General features: G+C 45.8%; 1 protein-coding gene across 1 annotated transcript in view; it reads left to right on the top strand.

Annotated features, from left to right (window-relative positions):
• The window catches only part of MEGF11 (multiple EGF like domains 11), a 297384-nt gene that overhangs the window by 247486 nt on the left and 34233 nt on the right, over positions 1–15665 (top strand). Inside the window, exons 10-12 of the mRNA XM_027851943.1 lie at positions 12843–12963; positions 14789–14952; positions 15321–15423. Of these exons, the coding sequence (XP_027707744.1) occupies positions 12843–12963; positions 14789–14952; positions 15321–15423 (388 nt within the window). The remainder of the gene's footprint in view (positions 1–12842; positions 12964–14788; positions 14953–15320; positions 15424–15665) is intronic.

The raw sequence follows: 15665 nt of genomic DNA, 5'->3' as shown, positions 1-15665 counted from the left end.
TAACGGTGAAATAATGTTTAATTCTAGCAGTAATAAGAAGCTATAGAGGCTCACAGACTAGGCAAAGTACATGGTCAGACCTGAACTTTAAGAAAATCGCTTTGACTGCAGCACAGGGATGGACTGAAGTGAAGAGGGGCTTGGGGTTAGGAGTTCAGTTAGTTGGCTCCTCTAAAAGTCCAAATGAAAAGATGAAGGAGGATGGTGGCTGTGTTAATAGAGACATGGGAACAAATGTGGAGGAAGAAACTAATTGTATATGTGGAGCAATAGCACGGGGCCAAGCTGACACCGAGGTTGCACACATGGATCAAGTGATGCCTTGCACAAAACAGGGAAGTTTGGAGGAGGGGTGATTTGGGGGCATAAAGGTAGTATAATACAATCTTCATATTATACTGCAAATGACCCATCCGTGTCCTTTGTGACTCACCCAAAATGAAAAGTGGGAAGGGTGGGGCTCTTACTCTCCAGTCATTGCTGTGAGCCAGAGCCCAAGGGTGCCTACCTCAACCCTCCAGTGATCTGAGAGAAAGGAGTGGGTATCTTAGAAGAATAATGGGGATTTTTCCAATAACACCTACTCAGTTGCTGCATTTGGTACCCAGATAGCACTTGGGTTCTAACATCCCCAAGGGTCAGATTCCACATGCAAGAAGGAGAAGATCAAGAATTTGAGTAATAGAGGGAAGGCAGCAGAATAATAGGGGAACTCTTGGGGATAAGGATGAGTGGGGCTATGTTAGAGAAAAACTCTAGGATTGGCTAGCAAAGGGAGGATGGATTTCAATCTATCTTTCCACCCTCTGATAAGTTGAACACACAATCCTTAGGGGTCAGGCTATGGCCTCCTTGGAGACAGATCACAGCCTCCCAGGGATTCTAGACCCACTTTGGAGATGACTGCCTTAGACCACCCTCAAAAGGTTGCAGAGTAAGTTTCAATATGCACCGATAGAAGGAGTTCCTTATACCACTAAAATAATGTCTGGTTAAGGAAAAAAAAATTAAGTAATTGAGGGGATGGATGCTCACAGCTTTAGTTGTTGGGGGTGGGGCAGGGGGTGGAAGTTGTAGACCTTTTGCAGAAGGAGGCTCCTGAGCTGAGCCTTAAGCTGAGCCTTAAGGAATGCAAAGTAGAAAATGCAAGAGACAGAGGTAAGAAGGAAGTGCATTCTGGGCATGGGGGTACAGTGTGTGCAAAGGTATAGAGAAGGTAGATGGAATGGCATATAGAGGGGCAGCCAGTAAACCAGCTTGGCTGAAACATAGAGGGAATGTAGAGGAATAGGTTATAATAAGCCTGGAAGGATAGACTGGAGCCGAATTGTAAAGGATAATAATAGCTGACATTTATGGTTCACAAAGCACTTTACACGGTTATCTCATTTAATGAGAGAGACAGAGAAAGAAAGAGGAGGGTACAGGTATTTTCATCCCCATTTTATAACCATCGAGCACCAGAGGAAAAATCTGCCTTTCCCCAAGGAATTCACTTTTTCTTCCTAGGCACCAAGCCACCTCCCTGCCCCCTTTCTCCCCTCCCCCCCTCCCAAGTAATGAAGCCTCATTCCCTACCTCCTTCCTTTAGTGTTATCTTTAGCACCAATAAGCCCATCTGCAGGGAGTAATTAGTAACACCCGCAGGGGAAAGGATTCCTGCCAGAGGACATGATTATGTCTAGAAAACTAAAGATGTTTCAGAGAAAGGTCATGAATAAATTACTCAGGTTAGGGGCAGAGAAGAAAAACTATTAAAAAAAAAAGTTCAAAGTTTCATCTCCCTGTTAATGGGCATAAGAGATACAAGTCAATTCCATGAGAACAGCGTTAGAGAAATTAGGGTAGGACTCTCCCACTAGCATATACGCCCCGAGAGAATGTAGGGGTGGGGATTGTCAACAGTGAATGAACCTTGGGTGGGATGGTCCCAGCCTGTCATGGGTAGGGTGTGAGCTCTGAACATGTCTCCTCATCTATAAAATAGAATAAGGGAACAAGAATCAAGTAAGTTGATATATGTAAATAAAGCACTTTGCAAGCCTTGAAGGTCTAGCTTTCTGTAGTCTAAAGGCTATATAAATACCTACATAAAAGACTAGTGATTATATCTCTAAGATTTTTTGTAGCTTTAGATCCTTTTATCCTGAGTGGTGTTTCCAGGAGTGGGGATGGATGTGCAGTGAACCATCCACACTCTCCTATCAGCCCTGAGTAGGCAGTGGCTCACATGTTTGCAAAATGCTTGACCAGGGTTAAACCCTGAAATCTATGATGGGGAAACAGTGCAGAAGTTAGATTGTCTCCCTCCCCATCAAATCCAAGACCTCAACCTAATTTCCACTGGTCTTTAAACACTGAGCCACCTGCCATGGATCTTTCCCAAGTACACGAATCTGGGGACAAGGTGCCAAGCTACATGAGAGTGGGCACAAGTTGAATCACTTAGTCTGATGTCCTGCCCTGGGGAAAGGTATCAGGATCCCAGAGTAGTGAGGGTGAGTGATGCACTCCCTCCTTGCCTGTCGGCCCTGGATTTGGAGGTTATGGGCATTCTAGTTGCCTTGTGAATCTCATACTGCATTCTGTAAGCTCATTTGATCAGGGCCCAGGGAGGGGAGCCACCCACAGGCCTCAGGCCCTGTCCATCCCCCTGAACATCATGCTCTGGCATGAAACCACAGCATGGTTGCTATTGAACTTGTTCTCTGAGGCTTCTGAAGCCTTAAATACCTAGAACATCCAGAAACCTTAGGAAGTAGGGTGACATGGCCAGCTCTAGGATCTATGCAGGAGTAAAGTAGAGAATCCTTTGGGACCCTAAGGAAACCAACTTTAAAAAAAAAAATGCTGAGGCCTGTGGCAGGCTGCCAGTCTATTGATCCCTAAGCTGCCTGCAATTTTTCTGATGGAGATCCTATTGGCTTTATATCCTCGGCCTTATTTACCTTTGGTTTGTAATTGTTTTTTAATGATTCTGTGATCAATAAGTAATTGTATTTATCTCAGTGTTTAATGTTTGCTGTTTCTCTTCCCAAAACTAACTTTGGCTTTTGGGAGCTACACAGTATTGGGGTGTGATTGAGGGCCAAAGGTCAGAACTAAGTTAAATGGACCCCAACGAACATTTGTTCTTCTCCCCCCCCTCCCTTTTACTCTCTCTCTCTCTGACTCTCTCTCTCCCTCTCTCATTCCCTTCTTTTCCCTCTCTCTCAATTTTCATCTCCCGTATTCCCTGTCTTCTTTCTCCCTTTCACTCTCCCTCACTTTCTCTCTTTCCGTCTTTCCCTCCCTTTCTCTTTCTCCCTCCCCCTCTTTCCTTTCTCATTCCCTTTTTTCCTTCTCTCCCTCTCTCTCAATTTCTCTCCCTCTTTCTTTTTCCTTTTTCTCCTCTCTCCTTTTCTTCTCTCTCCTTCCTTCCCCCCTCCCTTTCTCTCTCTCTCTCTCACACACACACACACACACACACACACACACACACACACACACTATTATTATCCCACATTATCATCATCACCACAAACTCCCCACCCTACTAAAAAAGGTTTACACCAGGTCAGTTCTGTCACTGCCATAGTTGGACACAGACTGCACAGACTCATGGTGCTGGACATCAGCCTAAGCATAGAGGAATCAATCATAATAAGCCTTGTTCCCCCAGGGAAGCTATAAAGGGGCACCCCACACAGGACATACTCCTTCCTTTGCAGAGCATGCAAACACACTATACATGCAACATCCATCATGTGCATAGCAGTATTTACAGAGTACTCCACACACCGTACCCTGAGCACATATAGAACATATATCATAGAGTAGAAGAGTTTTAGCCCTGGCAGAGACCTCAGAGACCATCTTGTATTCTCTTTTATACAAAGAGGCAAGTGTAGCATGATGGAAACAGCATTGCATTGAAAGACAGAAGACCTGGGTTCAAATCCTGACTCTGAACCTGACTAGCAGTGGGAGGATGGATGAGTCACTTTTCATATCTGAGGAGTTTCAGTCTCCTAATCCCATCTAATGCAAATAACAGGATTTGGCTTTTTACCTCACAAAGGAGTTTTGAGGAAAGTGTTTTGTAAGCCTGAAAGTGCTAGAGAAACTCTAGAATATTATTATTAAGGATTGACTCTGACCTCAGGACTGCATGGCTAAGATTCATGGGACAAGTGAGTCAATGCAGACACAGCAAGTGTTTACCTGTCACGTTGGGCATACTGGCATCATGTCCTCTCTGCACCTTCCATGCACAGTATGGTCATCTCTCATATATGTATGCACCCAACACAGCCCTTTCTGCAGGCACACTTATTCCATTAATAATGCATGCATGGACACAGGGCACAGCCTTCCCAGCAGCTCCAGGGGTGCTATTCAAAGTGAACTTTATTGGTACTTTAAAAGGGGAAGGGGGGATAATGAAACCAAAAGATAACTGATTGGGGCCATATGAGTACCCTCAATCTTGGAAGAGCAATCTCATAAATTCAGTCCCAGTTTGTGCCGGGAAACAACATTCTGTGCTCATAGGAAAGGCAGTTAAGAAGGCTCTGGGAAAGACGCTATATCATTCTTTGTGCCAAGATCAACTTCAGTCCTTTGGAGGATGGGGTTTAGCCGGGGTGTAGGGGTGGGGTGAAGATACAGAGGGAGGTCTGATACCAAGTTAGGGAAGGAAACATTGGTTGACAGAAGAGATGGAACAGTCTTCTCCATTTCAAAAGAGATTGCTCCTGTGATTTCTTAGATAGATGGGGATTTCTGTGCTGCTAGACCTCTCCCTGCCTTTATTAGGATAAAGGGGTTAAGATGATCAGGGGCAAATGACAGACCTAGAGTGAGGGCACTTATCCACAGGGGAAGAGGTACCATGGGGGAAGAATGTGGTCCAAAACTGAATCCAAAAGGGTAAGTAGAATGCCATGGGATCAAGCCAGAGTTTACCAGGGTAAACAAAGACAGAGGGCTGGGAAGGAGTCATGAAACAGACATCAACACACTCATCCATTGTTTGGGAGGCCAGTTAGCATGGACTAGGTCAGGAAAATACCACAGAGGAAGCCAGAGAATGATATTAGTACCATGCTAGCCCCCATTCCTAACTTAGTCAGCCTCATCATTACTGCTGTGACCTGCCACATGTGATGATATCCATTTGATATCATGGGATTGAGATCTGGGAGGGACCTTAGAAATTATCTAGTCCAATCCCTTCATTTTACAGATGAGGGCAACTGGGACCCAGGGTGAACCAGCTCAGTCATAGGCACTCTCAGGGGCTAAGTAACAGAAGCTCCTTGATTGGTTATTTCTTTTGGATAGTGAAGGATGAGAATGGACAGCTTGAGTAGCCCCAAAAGTATTGCCCTCAAGTCCCCCACAAGAATGTAAGCTCCCTGAGTACAAGGACAGTTTTTTTGTTGTGATGTTTTATCTCACCACTCGGTATTGTGATTTGCACTTAGTAGGCACTTAATAAATGTCTGTTGGATGGGATGGAGGTTTAGTGACTATGAAAAATAATGTTGTTGCTTAGTTGTTTCAGTCACGTCAGACTCGTTGTGACCCCATTTGGGGTTTTCTTGGCAAAAATACTGGAGTGCTTTGCCATTTCTTTCTCCAGCTCATTTTACAGATGAGAAACTGAAGAAGGCAGAGGAAAGTGATTTGCCCAGGGTCATACAGCTAGTAAGTGTCTGAGGCTGTATTTGAACTCAGGTTTTCCTAACTCCAGGTCAAGCAGTCTATCCACTGTGGCTAAGGCCTCTCAGTTCTGACCTTCCATCATATTCCAGGATGGAAATGTCTCACTCTCCTTACATCCTCATTAGCTGACTGACCAGCACCAGGGACAGAGCAGACAGGATAAGGGGATTCCATTCCTCTCCTTCCTTACTGGCCCTCCAACGCTCATGCTTTATTCAGAGTTTCTCCCCCAGACACTGCATCTGCTGGCAGCTCAGTCCTGCTTCATCATAACACTCTAATTAGGTCCAGGGAGATTTGGTTATATTGGGGGAGCTGCCAAAGCCCAATGGTCAGATATTTATTTTCCACCCCCCCCTCCACTACTCACTGAGTAGGCCTCATGTAATTCCCTTCCCCTAGAAAAGCTTAACTGAGATTTGCAAATCATTTGGGGACCTTATCCCCTAGTCCCTTAGGGATGAAGAAGGCAGGGATGGCTGTAGGGATGAGTAGGACCAGTTTCTGAAGGATACTGCAAAGTCATCTACTCTAGCATTTTCAAGACAGAAAAATAAGATTTCAAGAAAACACAGGGCCCCAAATATTTGTCTGGAATGAAGCAGTGTCTGGAGGCAGGAATAAGGACCAAGTAATCCTTTAAGCATCTGAAGGCTTTGAAGATATGAGCAAGGAGGCTGTCTGGTCTCACAGATGTATTGGTCAATAATAAGAGCATGTATTTGTTTAGCATTACAGAGTTCCCAAAGAGCTTTCTGCACATACATTATCCACAGTGAGGAAAGAAGAGAATAAGCATTTTAGCTGCTTCTATATGCCAGGCACTGTGCTAAGTGCTTTACAAATACCTCGATCCTCACAATAACTCTGAGATGTAGTTGTTGCTATTTACAGTTGAGGAAACTGAGGCAGAGAGAAGTTAATTGACTTGCCTAGGGTCACATATCTAGGAAGTGTCTGAAGCTGGATTTGAACTTAGGTCTTCCTGACTGCAAGCCCAGCACTCTATCCACTGTGTAGTAGGATAAGAATGCTGAATTTGGAGCAGAAGATCTGAGTTCAAATTCCGGCTCTGCTACTTCCTATGTGACTGTGGGCAAGTAACTTCCCCTCTCTGGCCCTCAGTTTCCCCTTCTGTAAAATGGGCATCACAATAGCACCTATCTCATGGGGTTGCTGTGAGGGTCAAATGACACTTCCTACCTGTGTGACCTTGAGCTGGTCATTTAATTTCTCACACCCTCATTTTTCTTATCTGTAAAATAAGAGAAATGGTCCAAATAGCCTTTGAGTTCCATTCCAATCAATTCTATTTATGATCCATGATCTCATTTGATATTTATAACAGTCATTTGAGGCAGATAGAGGTGGTATTATTAACTCTATTTCACAAATCAGCAAAATTGAGGCGTGGGTTCAGGAGAGTAGGAGGACCCAGAAGAGAGAATGGTGAAAGCTAAGGAGATAACAAGACTCAGGCAGAAATAGAGTTCCACTTTTCTGCCTGAAACATATGCCCAGCAAGTGCCATTTTCCCCTTAGCAGAAGGAGGAGAGAGGAACAAAATTGCCCCTAATTCCTTATTAAGGACTGTTTTGGTAAATTATTCTTTTGGTCATCCCCATTTGAGATCTTAACCCCAAGCTCCTTCCTCTCTCCCCCCATCCCACCTACAGGCAACAGGCAGGATTAACTTGTTTGATTCTTACTCATGGCTTAGAAATAAATCCACCAGCATTTACTCAGCACCTTCAGAGGACACTAAGATAAAATGTTTAGCACAGGAACTTTAACACAGAAGGTGCTTAATAAGGGCTAGGTGACTGAAAAACAGTTTCCTGCCTTCAGAGAGTTTCTGCTCTATCCAGTCCCTATATACTCCCAGCCATTTCAGATCCCTTCATTTTGACCAAAACCATTTGAGGTAGAGGATGCTGAAAAGGAATATGCCTAGAAGTGCCCTAGACCCATCACAGTGGGCATCCCACCCCTGTCTCCTGAGCATCCCAAGAAATCAGGTGATAATGAATGGCCGAGGGCTTCGTTGGTGGATGAGGTAACAGTACAAGGATCAACCATGAAGGAAGGAATCCATTGAAGCTAAGAGTGTATTGGTCCAAGGGGGAAGAAATAGGAGTGGGGAGAATCTTACCATAGGGCAGTGCATAGCTGGAAGGGAGAGTTAAAAGACGGAGAGGTGTGGTTGCCAGAGCTCCCCTATCCATCCAGGTAAGCTGTAGGCTAACAGTATGTACATAAACTCAAGTTTTACTATCGAAGTCATTAATGCACAGAAATGTAAAGCTATAAGGGGCCTTCAGATCAACTAATCCAATACTCTTCATTCTACAGGTAAGCAAACTAAGGTTCAGACTAGTGAAGGGACTTACCCAAGGTCACACAGCTAAATTGGAAGTGGAAAACTCATTAAGCACCATCTGGCAGCTTTACATCCTTCCCCTTACTCTATTTGAGGCCTCCCAGAATCGATGCGCAGCTCCAGGTACCTCATCTTAGGGTCACAGATGGGATCAAAGGACTGGAAGATACCTGAGAGACCTTCTAATCCAACCTCCATAACTTATGAGATGAGGAAACTGAGGTAGAGAGAAGTCCAGACACTTGTCCGAGGTCATCATGGTAGTAGGTGATAGATCTGATTCAAACCCAGGCCATGCAAATCTACCACCAGTGTCATTTTGGGACCACTCCACATCCCAAATCATAGCACCCAGGGCCGCAGCCCCAAGGGATCGTACTCTAGGGACCGTTATGCCAAACAAGGCTAAAGCAGGAAGACTGCCTACTTACCTATGCAGCCTTGGGCAAGTTACTACCCTGCCCTGCGTCTCAATTTCCTCATCTGTAAAGTGAGGGGATTGGGTAGATGATCCTCTGACAAGGGGCATTAACATCCTTCTTCCTGCTTCTGGAAGCCCAGGGAATGAAACACCCCCTTGCTTTAGTCTCTCTCAAAAAAAAAAAAAATAGAAAAAAAAATAGACCCACTCCCTGTCACTCTTCTGCACCCGAACACACTCATTAACCTCCGGCATATCATAAGGAAAACGAATAATCAACATAAGATGCGCAGCTGTTGATTAATTTTTCTAAATAGGGGAGTGCTCTAAAGCAGCATATTGCAAGGGAGAAGATTCAATAAACAACATTTGAAGCAAATTTAATAGAGCACAGGATTCATTACCCAATGGGGTCAAAACACCGAGCTGCCACTTTCTATGGGCAGGCAGGCAGGATGGAGAGGAGATTTGCCTCTCCTTAGCAGGACCTCAGCCCTTCTAGGCTCTTTCAAATCAGGTTCAAGATGTTAATAGCTGATGCCCAGATCTATAATTAATGCGCCTTTGGAGCTAGAGGTAGGAGTTCATAGCGATTCCCCATTGACAGAATTATGAAGCAGAGCATGCTTGGCAGGCATTGTTCAGAGAGCCCTCGCCTGCCAGCTGCAGCACTAAGAAAGTGGGTTTTGGGGCAGAAGGAAGGGATAAGTGTGGCCTTCTGCTATCTCCTCTACTTGCCCACAAAAAAAAATTTTTTTTCAGGCCTGAACTGGGAGGCCATCCTAGGGCCAAAGTGGAATTGAAAGTATCTGAATAGATGTGCTGCAAAGAATGGGCCATTTCCCCAAGGGCGGGGATGCTGAGAGCAGCCAGGCAGCAGGAACAAATGGGTGTTATTCCAAACTTTGGTTAAATTTTGGGTTTTGTGGAGAAGCACTGTGGGGTAAGAGGAGGAGGACTTAGCTGGGAGGGAGGAGAACTTGGGGTCTGGTCCCTGCTCTGCCCCTCAGAAGCTGGGTGACCTTGGGTAAGTCATTTGTGGCCTCTAGGCCTTGATTTTCTCATTTGTAAAAGGAAGGGGTTGGACCAGATTTACCACGCTGCCCTCGAGGTCTCAATCATGTAGCCAGGGCCATCTTTATTTAAAGGTAAGCAGTAGGATCTAGGGATGCCTTGAAGAAGAACGTTCTCACGTCTCTCCACCCTCAGAACTCCCCCAAATATTTACTGCAACATCCTACTTCAGTACCAGAAGTTCCCACAGTTACTCTTTCCTTTGAGCCTTCTCCAGAAGTCTTCCACTAAAATACTGATGTTACCTGGGATGAATAACACCTCAGGGCCCCTCCCTCATTCCCCCAACTCCCCTTTCTATCCTGGAAGGAGCCCTGGATCTGGACTTAGAAGACTTGGAATCAAATTTCAGCTCTTCCATGAAATACCTGGGTCACCTTAGGCTAGTCATTTCCCCTTCTCTGGGACTCAGTTTGTTCATCTGTAAAAGGAAGGGGTTGAACCAGGGGATCTGATCATTTTTCTACCAACAATACAATGCTCTTTTTCTGAAATACCAAGTCAGCTAATGTGTTTGGCAGTATTTGGTGTGCAAATACTCTAGCCTGCTGGCACTGGCAGAGAACAGAATTTTGAGAAGACACAGAATCAGCAGGCTTTGGTTTGGGGAAGAGGGAAACAGTTCTGGGGTATGCGGTGCCCTTTGGGGAAGGTAGACCTCACTAGGAGGGCAGTGGAAGGGCACTGAAAGATGTCTTGGGCAAAGGGTGACATTAAAAAATAGCTTTACAGTTTTACCTCTGATCCAAGATCATCTCACCAAGTTCATGGGCAGCATGTAAGGGACTTGGATTCAGGAAGACCTGGGGTCAGATCTTGACTCTTGTATGACCTTGGATAAGTCACATAACTTATTACCCCAGACAAATCTCTAAGACTCTAAATCTCAGGTTAAGTCCCTATTTTCATGGGTAAAGGAAATTCTTCGTCTACAGTTCCATACACCAATGGAGTTACAGGTTTGGTTTAAAACCTCTTTGAGCCTCATTTGTAAAATGGGTTTGATAATAACATCTACCTCAGTTTCCTCATCTACAAAATGGAATAAAAACAGCACCTACTTATAGGCCTGTTGTAAGGGTCAAATAACATTACCTGTGTGGTATTCAGCAAATCATTTAACTTCCCTGGACCTCAGTTTCCTCATCTGTAAGATGAGGGGGCTGGAACTAGAGCTATGATTTTATTAAATCGAGGAAGACCATGGATGTAAATTGCTTTCAAAGCTTAATTATCGTTATTGTGGTGGTGACGGTTCAGGTGTTTTCAGTCACGTCTGACTCTTGGTCATCCCATTTGGGGTTTTCTTGGCAAAGCTACTGGAGTGGTTTGCCATTTCCTTCTCCAGCTCATTTTCCAGATGAGGAAACTGAGGCAAACAGGGTTAAGTGACTTGCCTAGGGTCATACAGCTAGTGAATGTCTGAGGGCAGATGTGAACTCAGGAAGATGACTCCAGGCCTGGCACTCTGTCTACTGCACCACCTAGCTACTATCCCATGAATTGACATTGTAAGAAGTAGGTGCATCTCCTTTCACATGAAGGACAGAGTCACCTTCCCCCTACTGGGGAGCCCCAGTGTAGTAGGGGGACAGGCAAGGCCTTGGGAGATTTCTCCTTCATTGGGATGCAGGCCTTTCAAAATGGCTTGAGGAAAGAAAAGTACAGAGAAGAAGCACATCTTACCCATCCCGTAGCTACTGCAAGACCCCAGAGAAGGAGGGCTGAGCTAAGGACCCACCCCCACCCCAGCACACCCATGATCACCTAGTTTCGGAGAGGCAGAGCTGGGACTATACCCCAGATTCTTCGGACTGCTGGGTTAGTCCTCTTTTTAAAATCCCAAGGTTCCTCTCTATGAATAATCCATGTCCTGACCGCTCATGTTGACTGTAGGCCACTCAAAAATGGTGGGGATGTTTGTAATTAATCAATCTTGAGCTCAAAGGGACTTGAAAGGTGATCCATTTCAATGCCTCTGTTTCTTCAACTGTAAAATAAGGGGGTTGGACCCATTTGCCTCTAAGGTCCCTTCCAGCTTTAAAGCTACAATCCTGTGATCTCTGGGATTTAGAGGGTTAAGTGACTTACTCTAGGTCAGGCAAGTAAACATCAGAGACACCAAGTTACACAAAGAATATTCACACAGACAAGCATGCGTTTGCCCCAACACCTACCCCGGGCAAATGCACCGAGATCTTTTTGTTTGTTCCCTAAGTTGAGAAGCAGAACGCTGCTGGACGAGGTCGAAAGTCAGACGACCCAGGGTCTTGTCCTGGCCCTGCTGCAAACCAGCTGCGTGACCTCAAGCAAGTGGCTTAACCTCTCTGTGCCTCAGTTCCTCATATGTAAAATAACAAGCTGACCTCAGAGGGCTGTCATGAGGAGCGAGTGAGACAAGAAGATGTGAGAGTGCATAACATACATAGCCAACGGGAGGGGTTATTGATTACTTGCTATGAGAGAGCAGTGAGGCAGGTCACCCTTCAGGGTGCTTGTTGGTGGGTGGATTCATATTTGAGGCAGTCTTCTGAAGCTGCTCACCCTCCGTGGCTCCCTCAGAACTCCAGGGTGAGCCAGCCCTAGTAGCCAGAGCTGGGAAACTCTGATGAGGTTTGGAGATAAATGCCAGTAAAGCAAACCTTTAAAGAGAAAACTAGAAACGGTAAAGGGGATCTGCATCAGAGCGGAGGCCCTGGGCGCCCTGGATAGGCTTTTATGGGTTATTTATAACCCTGGGAAAATAAGGATTTCCTGGGTAACGAGGGAGGCGACAGACTGGCTGGGGACCAGGCTGCAACAGGCCGCCTGGCAGTGGGAAGAAAGGGGCAGAGGAGAGGGAGGATGCCCCCAAACGAACACAATACCAGGAACACAGCACGACGCCGGCAGAGCACTGTGGAAATGTTGCCTCCCTTGTTCTGGATGTCGTAGCCTCAAGAAAGGTCTTGCCTCATCGACTAATAATATTTGCTTTCTGAAATTCACATGCAGAGTAGAAGGTCCTTCTCTCCCACAGCTGGCCAGGCCTGTGCCCAGGTCAAGGTCACAGGGCCAGAGGCCCCTCTTGTTCCTTGTCCTATTCAGGAAGGCCAACAGGGCATCATTTTCCCTAAGCCCTCGTCGTAGGTGTCCCTGAAGAGTTGCAGAGCTGTTGACCTGGCATCCTGGTTCCCTGGCTGTACCCTGACCATGCCCAGCAAGGGTGTATTGTAAGATGCGGGGACCTGACCCCCACCTTTGGTTCTCATTCTGCAGGGTGAAGTCTGTGCTATGCCCTGTGCATCTGGGACATATGGTCCCAACTGCTCATCTGTCTGCAACTGCAAGAATGAGGGCACCTGTTCCCCCATAGATGGCACCTGTACCTGTAAGGAAGGTAATATGCCCTCATCTGCCTCACAAGCTCTTCTGGGCTGGCCTTAGGCTGCCTTCATCCAACTTGCTAGTAGTCATGAAGCATGATATAGTGGCGGGAGCCCCAGGGTTTGGGAACAAAAGACCTGGGTTCATATCCCAGCACAGTGGATGGAGCACCAGGCTTGGAGTCAGGAAGACCTGAATTCAAATCCAGCCTTAGACACTCATTAGCTTTGTGACCTTGGGCAAGTCACTTAACCTCTGTTTGCCTCAGTTTCCTCATCTGTAAAGTGAGATAAAAATAGCACCTATCCTCCCAGGGTCACTTTGAGGATCAAATAAGATAATACTTGTAAGGCACTTAGCACAATGCCTGGCACATAGTAGGCACTATATAAATGTTAGTTCTTCTTCTTCTTATTGTTATCCCAGCTCTTCCACTTACTATCTGTGTAACCTTGAACAAGTTAGGTCCCTTCTTTATGCTGTAAATCACTTGTTTTATTATCTAAGGTCCATTTGTCCCAAGACTAAATCCTATGAAACCTATGAGTGATTCCATGTCACCCTTACCCTCCTGCCCATCTGTGCCATGCCAAGGAGCCTTCCTAATTACAAACAAGCAATTGTCCCTACCAATGAAATACTCTCACCCCACTCTCTAGGCCCAAAGGCCTGAGCCAGGACTAGAAGGTGGGGAATAGAAACAGCTGCTTAGAAGATAACCTGGAGCAGAATATAAGAGACCTCTTTTCATGGGATCTTTTTAATATACAAATGATTACTTCCCATGGCACGTAGCTTTATATTTTGTGATGTCATTAAGTGTCCCAAGTGCATTTCAAAGCCTCCAAGGAACAGACAGTAATGCTCAGAGGGAATCATTTTCAAATCCTGCCTAAGGCCTGCAAATGTGTCTTCTATGTCAGTTAGTACTCTCATCTCCAAAGTCATTTCACTTCTAAGCCTCAGTTTACTTCTCTGTCAAATGAGAGGTACCTCTAAGATCCCTTCCAGCTCTAAATCAAGGCATGTATGGCCCAGGACCAGCATCCTAGGACCAGGTCTGCCCCTGATATACCACATGACCTTAAGCAAATCTCTCTGGGCCTCTGTTTCCCTAACTGTCAAACAGAAATAATAATTGTTTCCTGCCTACCTCACAAGGATGACCTGAAAATCTAAAAATCATAGAAATAAAAATGCATTAAAAAGTTCGCAGTGCTGCGACAGCATTTTCCAAACAATAGTCTGAAAATGTATGCCAAATACTAGCATGCAAGGCAATCATATGATGCTAGTATTCTTGAGAGTAGCTCCCACTGATACAAGCATTGTAAGGTTGGTAGTACATCTCTCTGGATCTTCACAATTCCCCTCTGGGGTAGGTGATATTAAATACCCCCATTTTGCAGCTGAGGAAACTGAAGCAGGTGAAAGTGACTTGCCTGTTAGTCTCCAAGGACAGATTTGAACCCACCTCCACACCCTGCACTCTCTCCCTTCTGCCATGTTGCTTGGGCTCTGCAAGGAAAGGTTTGGAAGGCTTTGTGATGTGAGCTCCAGAGCAGAAAGCATCCATTCAAAGCAGGAGGGTTTTGCTCTCCAGCCTCTATCATATCTATGACAATGGAGTGTGAACTCTGTCATGCTCGATTAAACCGGAAAGACTTAAGTTCAGAGATTCATTGTCGAAGGTTGGCTCCTAGGCCAAGTGAATTTTTAGGCAAAGGTGATCACATGAGAATGGATTGGTAATTATATAATGGGAGCGTGGGGCTGGGTCACAGGAGATGTGCCCTCAGCCTTGCCAAGGTTTGATGACTCAGTTTCCTTCCCTTCAGGGTGGCAGGGGATCGACTGCTCCCTCCCATGTTCTACGGGCACTTGGGGCCTGAACTGCAACGAGACATGCACCTGCTCCAATGGGGCAGCCTGTAGTCCTGTTGATGGTACCTGTTCCTGTTCACCTGGCTGGCTAGGGGATACCTGTGAGCAGCCCTGCCCGGTAAGTGGCCCAGGGTAGAGTGGGTTGGGAGTAGAAGTATCGTGATTGGGGGGCTGGGTCTCTGAGGAGAGTGAGCTTCTGGAGGGCAGGGACCACTTCTTATTTACATTTGTATCTCCCCTAGTACCTAACACAGTTTGGTGTGTATATTGGCCATCCCAGAGTATAGGAAACACCCCTACAATGGGATTTCTTCGAAAGAAAAAAGCGTATGATTATAATGCCAATTATAGGCGGTATTCAGATTTTACACAGGCCAGATTCAAGGGGAAATTTTACACAGGCCATAGTCAGGCTGGTATGAGGCAAATGTATGTTGAATGGATATTAGTATTCATTTGGTCTTATTTCTCCCTGGTCTTTCTCAGGATGGAACGTACGGGCTGAATTGTAGTGAGTATTGTGACTGCAGTCATGCGGATGGCTGCAACCCTGTCACAGGCCACTGCTGCTGCCTGGCGGGCTGGACTGGTAAATCCCCTTGCCCCCTCCACCAGGGAATGGAGCTTGCTGGTTGAGGTTTTACTGAGTTACTTAGTTTGTCTGCCTATAATAACCTCGACCTTTCCAGGATTTGGATATCCTCTAGGGTGAAGCACCTTGCTGGGTTTAAATCACATGCTGTGTGACATAAAGCAAGTCCCTCACCCCCTCTGGACCCTGACTCAAAGGCTGGTCCAACTTTGTGAGAAAGGCGGGGCTTTTTCCTTGCC

The sequence above is a fragment of the Vombatus ursinus genome, unplaced genomic scaffold (genome assembly GCF_900497805.2).
Source record: "Vombatus ursinus unplaced genomic scaffold, bare-nosed wombat genome assembly UNPS02009205.1, whole genome shotgun sequence".
NCBI lineage: Eukaryota > Metazoa > Chordata > Mammalia > Diprotodontia > Vombatidae > Vombatus > Vombatus ursinus.
This window is presented reverse-complemented; position numbering and strand designations above follow the sequence as displayed.